Raw genomic sequence first — 16882 nt, 5'->3', positions numbered from 1 at the left:
TTTTTTTTTCTTTCTCACTTTTTTCCCTTTTGATCTGATTTTTCTTGTGTAGGAGGATAAATGTGGAAATATGTTTAGATAAATTGCACATATTTAACCTATATTGGATTACTTGGAGGGGAGAAGGGGGAAGGAAGGGAGAATAATTTAGAACACATTTTTTTTTCCCCTGAGGTTGGGGTTAAGTGACTTGCCCAAGATCACACAGCTAGGAAGTGTTAAGTGTCTGAGACCAGATTTGAATTCAGGTCCTCCTGAATTCAAGGCTGGTGCTCTATCCACTGCGCCACCTAGCTGCCCCGAGCACAAAGTTTTGCAAGGGTAAATGTTGAAAACCATCTTTCCATGTATTTTGAAAAATAAAAACTATTATTATAAAAAAGTGATTACATAGAATTCACAAGTTATATATAAATACACATATATACATATAAATAATATCATAATATCTAAGCATTATGCCTTCAATTTTTATGGTTTACTTATTAATAATAAATGACTTAATGAATAAGTAAAATTGACAATTACAGAATAGTAACTTTTAGAGAGACAAACAGCCAGCCTATTGGAGATAGGAAATTAAGCCAAGCAGTCCAGACTTCAAATCTGACTTTCTATGTAATATATCATGTTGTTTCTTTTTTTGTTAGATTTGTACCATACATATTATTCACATTATCCTAATTTTATATACAAGAAAAATGAGATTAAGAAAAATTAAATAACTTTTTAATGGTTATATATCTGGTAATTGAGTATTCAATAATACTAAGTTCAGAGGCAAAATACCTACCCCCAACTTAAAATGTATAAATCTATCTATGAACATGCATGTTTGCATATGTGTGTATGTATGTGTGTGTGTGTGTAATCCTTGGCCATATAATATATTCTTAGGTCATACTATTATTGTTCTTAGAAACATTATTGAAATAATTACAGAAAGTCATATTTTTTTTTCTTTTTTAGATAGAATATGTGAGTCTGCTTTTATTGCATTTTAATCAATCTAAGTTGTTTGGAACAAATCTGCATAGAACTTTGAAGACACGCTGATGTTGAAGAATAAACCTTGGGAAATTATTTTGGGATTTCCTAAATATTATATAATTACTGTTAATATGATGGATAAACAATAGTTCTCTTAATAATTGAAATGACACCTTTAAATTGCAGTTATATCATAAGCATCTTATCTTAAGATTCTCAGGGATTATGATGCTTAACTCCAGAGTAGCAAATAGCTAGTGAATGTGGATGGTAGTTTGGATTATCACTATATTGTTCTCAGAAGAAAGAGAAGTCATATTTGAATGACCTTTACCAAATACATGAATCAAATTCCTTTTATGTCAGGACATTAGAAAGATTTTCTAACTTGAAAAATCCATCACTTTATTGGGTAGGTGATTTCATAAATTTAATTTTATTTCCTAAATATAAATCGTATACTATATGCAAAATAACTGTCCTCTACAAGCAACTATAGAACTTCTAAAAAGAGAATAATTACAGAATATACTCAATATTATACAATCAAATACATGTTTTCTGATGATGATGGTCCCAGGTAAGGTCTGGCTGACTGAATCTTGTAATGATTTGCCTAAGTAATCAAAATTTTGAGTTTCCATATACATTATATCAACATATTGCCACAGCCAGTAACCTTTCTCTGTAGAGCTTTATTTTTAATATGTCCTCCTAATATGCAAATCTCCCATCTTAAGTATTTATATTTGCAGTGCTTTTAGATGCCTTCTATGATGGAAAACATTGGCAGTAACATTTTGATGACCTTTCAAAGATTTATTGAGTAATAATTATTAAATATATCAATAATATTTCAAGTGAGCATTTGAAGTTTAATGAAATCATATCAATTTTTGAATACTATTTTGATCATTTATTTCACCAAAGATTTAATGGGAATGGTCAGCTATTACATCTTTCTCTGCTTTTTTTAAAATAATATTCTTGTGAGCTAAAAACACAGTTTAAGTCAGAAATAAAATTTCAACTAAGTTGAAAGTGTATAAATGACAAGAGTAAGATATATCTATCTCATATGAGATATTAATTCATGTATGTATTTCTTAATTTAATAATCCATTTCTAAATTTAGATAAACATCGCCATCATAGGTCAATGTGATAACACTAAGGCTAATCTAAATTAATTTGTTGAAAAATGTATTCCTCAGGAAAATATTTACAGTGTATTCAGTGCAGGTTTTGTCAAATATGTCAGGCTGCCTCATGGATGGCTGAAATCTTTCATCCAGTTAACCAAAGATGTTTGAGGACAAAGTAAGATCTTCCTGCTTTTTTAGGCACTGATAGCATTTGTCCCTCTCTCATAAATTACTGATTGATATAAATGATTTAAAAAAAAAATTTCAGCTTAAATTGAAAAGAAGGCAAAAAACTGACAAACCAAATACATTCACACTGTATAAAAAGAACTTGATATGTAGATAAATAATCTATACTGTTCTCATAAAGCTTACATTACCATTTAGTAATGGCAAAATTATTAGCAACCTAAGGCATGTGGTTTTGACATCCATCCTTCTTATGTAAAGCCTTATTTATTTATTTAGTTTCAAAGATAGTGGCAACATTCTATACTTAAAAGTAGACTTACTGATTAATCAAAAGATATTTGTCATCTTAAGGTCCCACAAACAATAGAATACTTTTAACTTAAAAAAAAACAACAAAAAATTATCTTTTATAATGCCATTTATTCACGTAAAAAAAGCATTTATTGAGCACCTACTGGCCAATACAGTTAATTAAAGCCAGTTGTTAATGAGATCAAAATAGTTTATGTCCTTAAAAAACAATTTCTATGAAGAAAGTTTCTGTGAAATAACAACTTTTGGGAATAAAATATTGAAAAAAAATAAACAAAACAGGATTCTATAGCCATAAACTATATACTATTCCATCTGCTGCTTTTGAAGTCTATACCATTAGTTAGAGGTATTATCAGAGAACAGAGTTTGGATAGCTTAATGAAAACCATCACCAAGTATTGCAAGGCTTATGTCCCACTTAAAGTGAACTGTTTATTGCCAATGCAACTTCTCCTCTGAAATATTCTTCCCCTTCCATTCCATTATAAGAGATTCATATTAACTGTCATAACTCATTGTGACACATACACAATATACTCTAGCCCATGTTACATTTGTGTATATACCACATTTTACTCATACTAAAACTGAAATATATTTGAAGTCAGGGACTGAGTCTTATTTGTCTGTATCATTTTCAGTACACAATTAGATTCATTGAAATTGAATTTTAAAATGAAAAAAATTCAAAACTTAAAATGAATTAAATGTATGGTGATTTTACTTTCTTATTATCAATTAATAATATGGTTAAACTGGAAAAATATATACTTGGAAAATGTATTCTAACTTTTCAATATATAAACTTTAATGACAGTTTATATACTGAACCTATTTTGAAGCCAATAATTATATATTTAATATTTATTAACATAATCTATTATAAAATTGTAGAGTAAGAGTTAGAAGAGATAATTAGTCTAATATTCACAATTTCATATTAACAAATTACATATAAGGAAACTGAAGCAAACAAGTTAACAGTAACATTAGTAATGTTTGAGACAAGATTTGGACTCATGTCTTTTCATTTCTAATCCAGTACCTTGTTTGTACAATAAGGTAAATCTTTCTTTTAGCATATTCTTGTTAGAATATTCATTGAACTCTGTAGTAGTAATTGTGTTTTTGTCTTCATGTGACCATATCTTTTAAAGAATTGAAGTCTTCTTCTGAGTTTACTTTTTATTTTGACCATAAATTAGAGAATAAGAAAAAAATTGTGCCAAGTAAAATCACATTATATTTCTGGCAATTACAAAATAATTTGACCCATCTGTTGCATATCAATATGAATATGAATATCATACTTCTCAGAATCTTTGCCTTAAGTTGATGATACTTAACAGCTGAACAGTCTACTTGTTTGATATTCTTTGAATTTTTTTAATGAAGTGATTCATTAAAATGATGAAGTGATGCAGATTATTTACCTGTCCAATTTTCAGAAAACATTTCCTTAAAGACTGACTTTTCTTTGATTCTCTTCCACTAAACATTAAAATTCTAAACCAGGAATTTGTTGTGTGCTCCAGAAATATTGGAAAATATTTTGGAAAGATTCTAACCTGTAAGACAGTGATGTAAAGAAAAAAAAAATTCAATATGTTTTTTAAAGGGTCACTGGGTACTGCAAGTTTTTTTTTTTTTTTCAAGAAGAGGAAAATGGGGCTTAAAATGAGCTGTTATTAAGTTACTTCTTTGTAGTGATCAGTTAAGTATATTTAGCAAAAGCAACTGACTCACAGAAGTACTCAGATTCAACAATTCAGAAATATATAGGATTCAACTGCTAGCTTAGATTACTTTGAGCTTCTAAATGTAAATTGTATTTTCTACTTTGCTTCCTTATGGAATGTCTTCCTTATTTATAGGCATATAAAATACTTCACATTTGTTGTATACTAAGAATATTAAGAGTTGAGTGAATTTCTTTAACTTCTTTGCTTTTGAATGTGTCTTTGAAATATCTTTTCATGTGAGGCAGAGACAAGATTGCACAGTCCCCCTGAACTCTTCTTCAAACCCTTCCAAAATACCCTTAAACAATGACAGCAGAACCCACAAAAAGATCAAGTGAAATAAGTTTGCACCCAAACAACTTAGAAGGTCAACAGGAAAGGTCTGTTGCACCAGGATGAGAGAGCTATGCAATCCAGTTCAAGCATAGCTCTGGTCTCAGCAAACCAGGAGCAGGCCTCAGGTGACTGAATTAGTGACAGCAGTGATGGTTTTCATACCTTTCAGCCCAAGGAAGGTAAGGGCAATAGACAACGGGTCAGAATATTTACAAGGGTCCCTTTGTCGAAACTGGGGAAAGATTCTGTTGCATTGCCTATATTTAGATTTAGATAAGAGTACTAGGTTCTGCTCCCAGTGTGAAGGAGGAACAGTAGGAGAGCAGAGCTTGGGGTCAAGGGGATCATGATCACTGCTCAAAGTTCCATGGTTGAAAAGAATGTTTGTGATGACTCACAAATAATTTCATAGTACAGGAGAACAATAAATGCACATCTCTCTAGATCATACCACCCTGGAATAACTGAAAAGTTAAAGGTCCCTACAATATACATGAAATCAGCTGCACAAAACATCTGAAGGTTAGGACAGGGTACCCTCCACCCTGGGAAGCAGAAACTCACTTTAGCATAGAGTTAAAAGTCAAGAAATAGGCTAGAAAATTAGCAAACATTAGAAAAAATCACAATAGAAAGTTACTATGTTGACAAGGAAAATCAAAACACACACTAAGAAGACAACAAAGTCAAAATGCCTGCATCCAAAACCTCAAAGACAAATATTAATTGGTCTCAGGCCAAGGGAGAACTTAAAAAGGATTTTTTTAAATAAAGCAAAAAGTAAAGTAAAATAGAGGAAAAATTGGGAAGAGAAATGAGAGTGCTATAAGAAAATTATGAAAAAAAAAAGAATCAACAGCTTGGTAAAGGAGGCATAAAAACACTGAACAAATAACACCTTAGAAAACAGAATAGGCTAAACTGTAAAAAGGCACAGAAATTCAATGAAGAAAATGTCTTGAAAAGTAGAACTGGGAAATATATATAAAAAAAAATACAAAAATTCATTGAAGAGAAAAACTTCTTAAAAAGTAGATTTGGCCAAATGGAAAAGGGTGTACAAAAGCTAAATTTAAAAAAAAAAAATCACTTCAAAATTTGAATATGGCAATTGGAAGCTAATAATTTTATGAGAAATCAAGAAATAATCAAACAGTACTAAAAAAATAAAAAAGAAGAATATGTCAAATATCTCATTGGAAAAGACAATTGACTCAGAAAATAGATTCAGGAAAGATCAAAAAAGAGAATGGATTATATTATTTTTCATGAAATTACCAAGGAAAACTGTTTTAATAGTCTATTACCAGAGGGTAAAATAGATATTAAAAGAATCCATTGATAATCTCCTCAATGAGATTCCCAAATGAAGACTCTCATGAATATTATAGTTAAGTTCCAGTCCTCCAATATAAAGAAGAAAATATTGCAAACAGCCAAAAAGAAAAAAAGAATTTCAAATATCAGGAAACCACAGTTAGAATAATCCCAGATTTAACAATGTCTTCCTTAAAGGATAAGAGGCTTGGAATATGGAATTCTTGAGGGTTAAAAAGCTAGAATTAAAACCCAAGAATCATTTACCCCCAAAAAAACCTGGCTATAATAATTTAGGATAAAAAAAATAGATATTTAATGATAAAAAGGCCAGAACTGAATAGAAAACTTGACTTTCAAAAACAAGAAACTAGAGAAGGACAAAAAGCTAAACAGAAAAAAAAAGAAATCATGAGATAATTTGATTAAACTTTATATTCCTGCATTGGAAAATGATATTTATAGCTCATAATTCGTGTAGTTAGAAGGAGCATACAAAGACAAAAAGAAGAGGTATGAGTTGACTGGATGGAATGATAATGTAAAAACAATAAATTTAAGGGATGAGAAAGTATGCACTTGGAGAAAGTGAGTGGTAGAGATAGAATGGGATAAATTATCTTTGATAAAACAGATCTGAAAGAGATTTTATAGTGAAGTGGGAAATGAGGGAAGTGGGGAGAAGGAGGCACATGAACCTTACTCTCATCAAAATATACATACTTAGTTTCTTATAGCAAAATAAGAAGGGAAAAAGATAAGAGAAGAACAGGAAGGAACTGATAGAAGGAAGAGCAGTTTGGAGTAAGGTCAAAGTCAGAAGCAAAAACACTTTTGGAAATGGACAGGATATAAGGAGAGAGCAGTATAAACAGGGAGAAAAAGGGGAGAACTTAGTTGGTAATCTTTATTATGAAAACAATTTACAGTTTATTGATAAAGACTTCATTTTTCAAACATATAGAAAATGGAGTCAAATTTATGGGAATAAAAGCCCTTTCTCAAATGATAAATTGTCAAAAGATAAAAACAAGCAGTTTTCAAAGTAATAAAATTTATCTATAGTCATATGAATAATCACTATTGTTGAGAGAAATACAAAATAAAACAACTCTGAGTTACCACTTCATGCCTGTAAGATTTTCTAATCTTACAGAAGAGAAAAATGACAAATGTTGGAGGAAATGTAGGAAAATTAAAGCAACTGGTGAAGTTGTGAACTGATTCAACCATTCAAGAGAACAATTTGATTTTTCTTTATTTATTTTTTTTCTTGTCTGTATTTTTTTTCACAAAATGACTTTCAGGAAAATGTGTTTTGAATGACTACATTTGTATAACCTATATAAAATGGCTAGTCTTCTCAATGGAAGGGAAATAATTTTGAACCCAAAATTTGTGGGAAAAAAATGTCAAAATTATTTTTACACACAATTGGGGAAAAAAGAAAATAATAAATAATATTAAAAAAAAAAAAAAAACAAGACATCTTTACTTTTACAAGGCCTTGCATGGACTTGCTTTGGCTTAAACTTTGATGTTACTTTAAGTGACTAGGATATATATATGTTCCTATTTGGAGTTCTATCTGAGGTTTCAATACCTTTGACTTACTAAAATCTTGCAGCTGTATAGTCAAAAGACAATTGAGCAAAAAAAAATTATTTGCTGATACAGTCAATACAACAACAAGGGACAAGAGGATAAATAATACAAAAACAGATTATATATATATATAATTCATAATATACTATACACACACATATATGTACAGGTATATATATACTTATACATACACATTTGTATATATGTGTGTGTATATATACATATGTGTGTGTTTGTGTGTGTGTATATATACACACACACATACACACATAAAGTTTAAAGAGGGGATTATTCACCAATTGATATTTCAATATCAGGTGTATGTAGAATTGTTCTGCTTGTAATCTGTCCTGCTCTTCATCCCCAGTAAACTGATGATTTAGAAATCACAGAATGTAAGCTAGAAGGAACTAAATTGGTATTTCATGATTTTTGCTTTTGAAGTAAAATGACACGTTCTTCTCTTCAACACATATGCACACATGTACTCACATACTCAAGAGCGTGCAGGCATAGAAACACACTTCCAAATTATCTCCCCCCCCAAAAAAAAAACAAAACAAGCAAACAAAAAAAAACAAAAAAAAAAACGCCTAATACTTTTTAGATGAGTTGCTAGGTTTTGTGGATGAGTACAAAACATTCAGAAAAACTAGACTTAGACTGCTGACAGGAATACTAAATATTCAGGGCTCTGCCAGCTCACGGCAAACTGAGCTCTTCAAATCTCACAAAGCAGGTCTCTAGCTGCCCTGGATCGCAGCATTCAGGAAAAAAGGCGTTTCGCCTTTGGCTGGACAGTCTCTGCTTAGCACTATTTTGCTCCCTCCTGGACTCACACCGAGAGTGTCAACTCAGCAGAGCGCCCCCGCAGGGCATAGTCTGAGCCCAGGGGGACTCTTGTCCTTGCGCAAACCTGTAGTACAGGCTGGGGTTCCCATAACAGTGAAATCTTTGATTGGTAAATGTTGGGCAAGCGAGAGTAGCTGAGATTCTTCCAGAGTTAAAAGCCAGAGCACAGACAGAGACACCACTGGCAATTGGGAAAGGGATATATAGGGGCTTCATCTACCCGGATTTTGCTCAGCCAGCATGACATTCTAGTCCTTTAAAGATCGTGACCTACTGTGCGGATTTTTGTATCTGCCCTGCTACCTGCATCTTCACTAGCATACCTACACTTGAGAGAACATATTTTGGTTTTTGTTTCCTCTGTGTCATAGGTACAGATCACTGAAATGTCAGGTGCCAGAGTGGGCCTCGCTCCAGGTGAGACACAAGTGGAGGGGCTCGCATACCCACGCAGCCCTGTCAATAGTACCCAAAGAGCCCGAGCTCCCCTGGGTAGCCAGCGCCCTCCACCACAAAGGGACATACACACACACACACACACACACACACACACACACTCGCATAAATACTAGCACAGGAAGATTCAGTTTTATTTTGAGTAGAGAAATGAAAAGTGAGCGCAGACACCTGTCCGCATCTGCATTTTACTTTCAGGATCCTAGCATAACATATGGACTGAGCCCAAAGCTATATAGACTATATATACCTAGCTTTCAGCCCTGAGACAAGTGTTTGTGGGGTGGGGTTGGGGGGGTGGAGTGGAGAGAATTTGGTGTCTCAATAACAGTTTCTCCCCTGACACCTGCTCATCTTGACTCCCCCTCCTCCTGGACTCCGCGTCAGGATCTTCCGGTGAACCTCACTCAACTCCGGTTGCTGTCCTCAAGCTGTTACTCCCTACCTCAGTTACCACACTCCTCCACCTCCACCATGCGCCCAGCAGTGACCCAGCAGGCTAGGGCCGAGGATGGTATCTACAGACACGTGTGTGGATTGTTAAAGAGAAACCTTAGCACGGAACAGCAGAGGCAAAGGCAGAAACAGCAAGAAGTGGACACCGTGTCCCCTTAGAAGCCTCTACTAATTGCACAGGGAAAAGATTAGTGGAATAAGGGCAAATTTGGGAACCCAGGAACAATGTGCTAGAGTGTTAAAAGGAGCGAAAGGCTTGAAGCCCGAGCACTAGTGGAGAGTAGTGGGACAGAAGGGGATTGGAAGTTTACTGAGTTGGATGGCAGGCGTTTTCTTCAAAACACACACGCATATCACACACACACACACACACACACACACAACTGTCGTGTTCTAGCTAAGCTACTCCCCCAAGCATTCAACACACACACACACACACACACACACACACACACACACACACACACACACACACACTCCAAGCAAAGCCCTTCCAGTTCTCCACTTTCCTCCGCCTTTTTCATTACTAATTCTCAGCAAGTAAAATGAGATCAGAGGTTGCCTAGTGCCCTGGCATTCCCTATTCCCCGGCAGTGTCTCAAGAACAGGAGCTGACAGAGATGTATTTAAGACTGAAGGAAGCGAATGGACTGAGAGCAAAATCTTTCAAGCTTCCAGTAGTGTCAAGATTCCGAGCCCTGGGATGCTCCTGGTTCTGTTCCATCAAGACTGGAAGCACACACCTTTTGCGCTTTCTTTGGTCCTGCACATTACCTGAGAAATCACAATATGTGTTTTGAGAGCATGTGGTGGGATGTGTATGTGGGGGGGGGGAAGAAGAGAGAGAGAGAGAGAGAGAGAGAGAGAGAGAGAGAGAGAGAGAGAGAGAGAGAGAGAGAGAGAGAGAGAGAGAGAGAATGAAATTAAATGGAGGGGGGGTAAGGGAAAGGAGGCGGGTCTGAAACTACAGGAATGGGTGGGAGATAAGGTAATTGTCAGGCAATACAGCCTTCCCACTGGACAAGTGTAGAGGGCATAAGGAAAAGCAATCCTCAAATCCCTGCATTTCTGATTTGGAGTTTCCTCTGCCCAGATATAGTCTTTCTTTGCCTTGTCAATCACCCCTGAAACTAGAGCAGCAGAGGGACCGATAATGGATGGAAAATAAGATGGAAGAATCCTCTATGTAAGAGGTTGTTTTATATATAAATATGTTTTTCTTTTTTTTAACCTTGACGATGAGTAAGTAATAGACTTTAACATAATTAAATGCAAACTGAAAGGATGAAAACTTCCTCATCTAAAATGATTAGAAATTGGGTCTAGGTGTAGGAGACAATTACTCTATAGGAGTTGAAGTAATACTGGGAAAAAACATCAGAAAAGGGTCTAAAATGGGGAAATGGGGCCATCTCTCTTTGTTTACCCCCTCCCTATCCCAAGTTGAGTGCAAGCACACACACGTTCCATCTCTCTCAAAGGATATAAGTAAGGAGGGGGAAGTGAATCAAGAGGGACTTTGTTGTCCTTTCCAGCTAATAGACAAGTGCAGGGACTGTTGCCAGCATCCAAGTTGTAGTTCAGTTAGGTTCCACCCCCCAACTCATTTCAAGGAGAATAATTAAGTTCTCGATACAAAGAAGTCATGAGAGAAGAGAGAAAGGAGATTCGTTATTCTTGACTAAGAATAGGATTCCACCCCCCCGTCTATGGGATATATTGTGAGATAAAACCATTCTGCCTCCCCTCCTTTCCTTCACGCACTTCACCCTTACCAACTTAGAAGGAGCGAAGTCTGGGTAGAGGAAGCTGGGGGCGACTTTCTGCATAGCTAGCTACACATAGCACCCCCGGCGCGTTGGAGGTGGGAAAGGAGGTAAGGAGGGGGAGGTAGGGAAGCAGCAGCAGTAACAGCAGCAGAGAGAAAACAGAGTGGAGTGTGAAGGATGGGAAAGGCAAACCGGAATGGATGCCCTTCTATTAACATATATATGTATATTTTAAATACCTTCGTAAAATATGAACTTGGAAGGTCGGTAGGTTTTAACGACGCATTTGGAGGTTCTTTCATGGACTCGGAGAGAGGGTAGTGTGGTGATGTGGAGGGTTGGGAAACAGTTGGGAAACTACCTCTGTGTGTAGACTGAACCGTTTCAGCGCACATCCCTGAAGCATTAGAGCATAGAGACAGCGCAGTTTCTATCCAACTCGTGCTTGGATCCATTCTCTTGGACAACTCATCACCAACAAATTAGAGAAATGCCTCTAAGCTTAAATACTGGGTGGTAATGGTGGTGGGGATAGATGTGTATATGTATAGATGCCTGTCTGTGTGTGTGTGCGTGTTTAAGGGAGTCAAGGCAAAAGAAGGCTGGCAGAGACAGGAATGGAGAGGTGGAAAGAGGAAGAAAATGAGGCTCCAAGCTCTTTTCCAGGTCTTTGCATTTAACAGGGGATCAAAGACAGGGAGCTATCCAGCGAATGCCCGGTACTTGGTACCTTGGCTACCATAAAAGACACTTGCATCTGGGGAGACTCCCCTTGTGGGATTTAATTCCTACCCCAATAACAACAACAACAACAACAACAACAACAACAACAACAACAACAACAACAACAACTGCTTTCTTACCCTTCGCTGCAGTGACAAGCCCAGCGCCCAGAAGCAGTAGGAGCGGCAACAGCATTAGCAACAGCAGCGGCAGCGACTTGGTCTTCCTCCACGTAGTCATGTCTGCAGTTATTCCACACACAGAAACCAATGGCTCTCCTCAAATGTGACTGTCTCCTTAGAGGAACAGCGGCACTAAGACCGCTGCCAAATAATCACCAAAGGGCAAAGCGAGGAGATGAGAGATCCCGGTCCCGAGACCGCCAGTGCATCCAACGCCTCCTGCAGGACTGGGCGCTCGGCTAGCTTTGCTCTCATAGCATCAAGTCCGGAGCCACTGCAGGGCTGAGCTGCTGAGAGCTGGGATGGGAGAGCCTAGGTAGCTGACAGGGTCCAAAGCGGGGAAAGGAACGAGCAGAGGGAGAGAGGGACGGAGGAACGCAGGGCAAGGAGGCTGAGAATGGATGGGGGCGGTAGGGAGGTGGGGAGGGGAGAGGGAAGAGATAGAAAGAGGGAAAGGCAGATAGAAGAGGCAGCAGGAGAAGAGATCCAGTGAGTGTGTAGAGGAGGAGGAAGGAGAAGGAGAAGGAGGAGGAGGAAGAAGAGAAACTAGAGAGAGAGAGAGAGAGAGAGAGAGAGAGAGAGAGAGAGAGAGAGAGAGAGAGAGAGAAGAGAGGAGGCAGAAGGGGGAGGGATAGATCCAGACTAGAGAGAACACAGCAAAGAGCACAGTAGACAGACTGCTAACAGTACAAGGAACTGCTACTGATTCTGGACTCAACCATCCCTTCCCACAGAGAGGGGAAAGGGAGGGGGGAGGCACAGCAATCCCAAATAAACAGACCTAACCTTAGAAAGAGCCCTTGTGCTCACTGTAACATATTACTCTCTATTCTACTCAATGATAGCTATCACATGCTTAAGAAGCTAGACTTGTTGGCTTCTCCAAAAGGGAAGACTTCAAAACATATAACCTTAGGGGATAAGCAATTCAATCAGTGATTGAAGACAAACTAGAGATAGGAGTTCTGGGAGAGTAGAGATGCCTTGCCTGCTACACCTCTTCTTTCCCTGATATGTTGACTCTGCCTTCTCCAAAATAATAATAATTATTTTAATAAAGGAAAAAAAGTATATTGGTTGGAGAAAAGAAATCAGGCTGGACAGCTCCCCATCACCCTAGTGAAGTAGAGAATGGAAAGCAGGCAAAGCAAAAGAAGATATATATTTCTGATGAAATTGTCTATTTCAACTTTATTTCTCACTTTACTTTTATAATTATAGTTTTGAATTTTGCCATTTACATCTTGAGAAGGTAACTAAACATAGTGCCTTGGAATAGTGTTTTTTTTGTTTTTTTTTTTTAGTTCTTCACTTGGGGAATCTAAAATGCCCAAATCTATAGTTCAAATAATAAATTATTATCTATACTGAACAGATGATTGGATTTGAAATTGAGAATTTGTGTTCAATTCTTTGCTCCTAATTAATTATTATTATTATTTTTTTTTTTACTAATGCCTTATGCAACTTTCTTTCCTTCCTGTGCCTTAGTTATCTGGCTTAAAATTCATCTCAACTTGACCCCAAGATCTCTAAGATTCTTTTCTAGTTTAAAATCCTATGATTCCATTTTCATGAAGTAAAAAAAAAAAAAAAAAAAAAAAAAAGAGCCACTGAAATTAGCAAATAGGATTTCTCTATTTATGAGAGACTGTGTACCTGAAAAAAATTGTAAAACTAAACTGCCAATTTAAATATTGTATCAGAATGTTAGTATATAATTTTTTTCAAAAGGAAAATGGTAAAGGGCCTGAATAGAGCAATAGGCTGAGCTATTGGTAAAGCCTGTTTATGAAACATATATATATATATATATATATATATATATATATATATATATATATATCTTTATCTGGAAAAGTTAAAACAAGAGAAGAGAGATGAGATGGAATAATGGTACATAACTTTTAATATTGATTAGAATTGACTGAGTCATCTAAAGGGCAAGCTTATACAGAAGTGTTTTGAACAAATAGTAGATAAGAGTATTTCAAAAGGAGATTGTTACATTAATGGAGAAATCAGGAAACTTTTATTAGTTGTAAAGCTAAGTGGAAGCTGAAGAATCTTCTACATTTTACAAAATTATAAAAGAAATAAAAGTAATAAAATTAACCAATACAGGAGAAATTCTGGATGTCCTACAAAGTGTAGCTTACTTCAGTAGAAAAGATTCAACTGAAATGTAAGTCAGTTCCTAAAGAATGACAACAAAAACCATACAATTAGAGGGCCAACATAGATATTCTATTGTTCATTACAGTCCCAATCACTCCCTCTCATCTTTCTACTGTAAAGAAATTCCCCTAAAGTTTGGTTATAAAATTAAAACTAATATAAAATTTTTTGCATAGCGTAGGGATATGATGTGTGAATATATATATATATATATATATATATATATATATATATATATATATATATATATATATATATATATATATATGTATGTGTGTGTGTGTGTGTTTGTGTGTTATATGAAAAACATACCAAAACACAAAGTCTGGAAAGCTTGTACTCAGTAATAATTAAATGCACATATAATATTTTTTTTTCCAATGTGTTTCACATCTTGATTAGGCATGATCATTACCTCATAACCTTAAAAATTATAGTTCCTGTGTGAGGGGAGGTGTAGGGATAACTAAAATATTTGATAACTTTAGTTAACCCTACAACTCTTGTGGGTTTTTCTCATAAGAAGAAACATTGTACTAGTTAGTCTTCCCCTATCCTGTCAAGAATAAGTAAAGACATAAGCAGACATATATAAGGAGGAAATTACTGGGGTGGAGGGATGAATAGGAAGTGGAAAAATGGACAGGGGGAGAAGTATATAAACAAAGGACTTCTCAACTCTGTAATATATAACTTAGTTATCAGTTTATATTTCCCTATATGTTGTTACTGTTAGTCTTATTAAGAAAATTGGAAGAGAAGGCAATCCAATTTATCCCTATAGAATTCACAATATTTAACTTAAATCCTGTTAGAGCTGTGCTACTGGTGTGGGGGAGGGTCAGACACTCTGTGATCTTAAATCAGACCTTGGGCAGTATCTATAGCTCAGCAATTGAAAGAAAATGCTTTTTAAGACCCATTAAGTGCTCCAATAGTTCATTTCAAGTTTCTCATCAGAACAAATTGATCTCCTTTGGGAGCTAAAGAGCTGAAGTCTCCTTGAGAAACGGTGTCTTGTCTTTCCACTGCCATTCCTAATGACTCGTGTCACCAAGAAGGATTTCTGCCATTAAAAAACATTTCTAAAATCCAACCATCCTGGGCTAGTGTTCATGAAAGATTTGTACTTTAATATGATTTCAATCAGTACCATTCAAAGATTCCAGAGCAAATGTCCACTCTGGCTCTACTGGTGAAGTCATCCAATAGTGTTAGGAAGTACAGTGAAAAATGAACATCCCCTCCCCAATACAAAATATTATACCTGGAAGGAATCTCAAAGAATATCCTGTCCAATACATTCATTTTATAAAGAAAAAAAATTGGTTCCAGAAAAAGGAAATTGCTTGTCTGATATCAGTCAAGGTCACATAGATTGTAGTAAACTTCAGGGACAATATTTGAACTAAAATCATCTGACTCCAACTTTACTGGCCCACAATTTTTTTTTTTCATTCAATGGAAATTCTCCTTTGTCCACTGTGTAAGAAAACCTGAAAGAGAATAAAAATTTATTTCAAATCATGAAAAAATTAAAATAAGGACAATCTGTGACTCTCAGCCCTTTGCTCCATAATTAATTCAGGATATTTCCTATAGCCACCCTTTAGAAGAAGTAGAAGGCAATATACTTCAAGGTTATTCACAGAGCTATCTATGTAACTTTAAGATTCCTTGTTTAATAAGAAAGAAAGGAAAAAAAAAAAAAAAAGCTATATTGTTTTCCGAGTCTGAGTCTAAGGACTGTAGGAAATGGCCATCAAATGAGATAGGCTGGTTTTGTAATATGCTCGTACTTGTGTATTAATGTTGCAGGTTTTACCCAGAATCTCAAGGCCCTATTAATTTACAAAAGAAAGATGTGACACTTCTGCCATCTAGTGGCTAGATTTTCTAGTGTTTGCAAAGAAATTGATGTAATACTTTATCTCATCTATGAGATGAAGAACCTGTTTGTGAGTGACACCCCCAAAATGTTATTCTATTTTTTAAATTGCCTCTAATAGGAGTCTAACAACTAATATAATTAGATTTTTCCCTTCAAATTTTAAAGAAAAGATTTTCCACATACACTTTGATGTTAATAGAGGGGATTCAGCTTAGGAGTAACTCAAAAGGATCATTGTAAATCAGACCTGCAACTACCTCTCTGCATGTTGCTTTTTGAATGTTTCACAGTATTACATATGAAACACTTCAGTACTGAAATGCATTACTCAACTGTATTCCATGGAATAAGTGTCAGAATCCTTGAACATAAGATTCTGCTAACATTCATGCTAGAAATATTTGGGGAACATTAGGACTAAAGATACAAACATATTTTAGTGTAAAAGAAATTAAAAAGATTAAAATACCTAAAAATGGCTTATTAGTAATGATAGCTCTATAGACACAAATGTTGATGGCTGGATATAATTAGATCTAAATGGGGAAAGGAATACATAAACTTTTGAAAACGGGACACCAGACAGTGAGATAGGAATTTTTGAAGTGCTTCCAGCAGATAAGGAAAAAGCAAGTAATTCTTTCAGGAGGATCTTTGGGGTTAAAATCATAAATGTAACACTTTGGCCAGGCCTAGGGATTATTACTCCTATGTGCACAGCTCCAGAGCCAGCA

At 35.5% G+C, this 16882-nt stretch overlaps 1 protein-coding gene across 1 annotated transcript in view; it reads right to left on the bottom strand.

The window, feature by feature from the left end:
* CSMD1 (CUB and Sushi multiple domains 1) overlaps positions 1-12856 on the bottom strand; it is a 2669009-nt gene extending 2656153 nt beyond the window's left edge. Inside the window, 1 exon segment of the mRNA XM_074287957.1 lies at positions 12038-12856. Within this exon segment, the coding sequence (XP_074144058.1) occupies positions 12038-12137 (100 nt within the window). The 5' untranslated portion in view covers positions 12138-12856.
* Between the last annotated feature and the right edge of the window lie 4026 nt (positions 12857-16882).

Source organism: Sminthopsis crassicaudata, chromosome 2 (genome assembly GCF_048593235.1).
Source record: "Sminthopsis crassicaudata isolate SCR6 chromosome 2, ASM4859323v1, whole genome shotgun sequence".
Lineage (NCBI taxonomy): Eukaryota > Metazoa > Chordata > Mammalia > Dasyuromorphia > Dasyuridae > Sminthopsis > Sminthopsis crassicaudata.
Note: the sequence above shows the minus strand (reverse complement) of the source record. Positions and strands in the feature narration are given on the sequence as shown.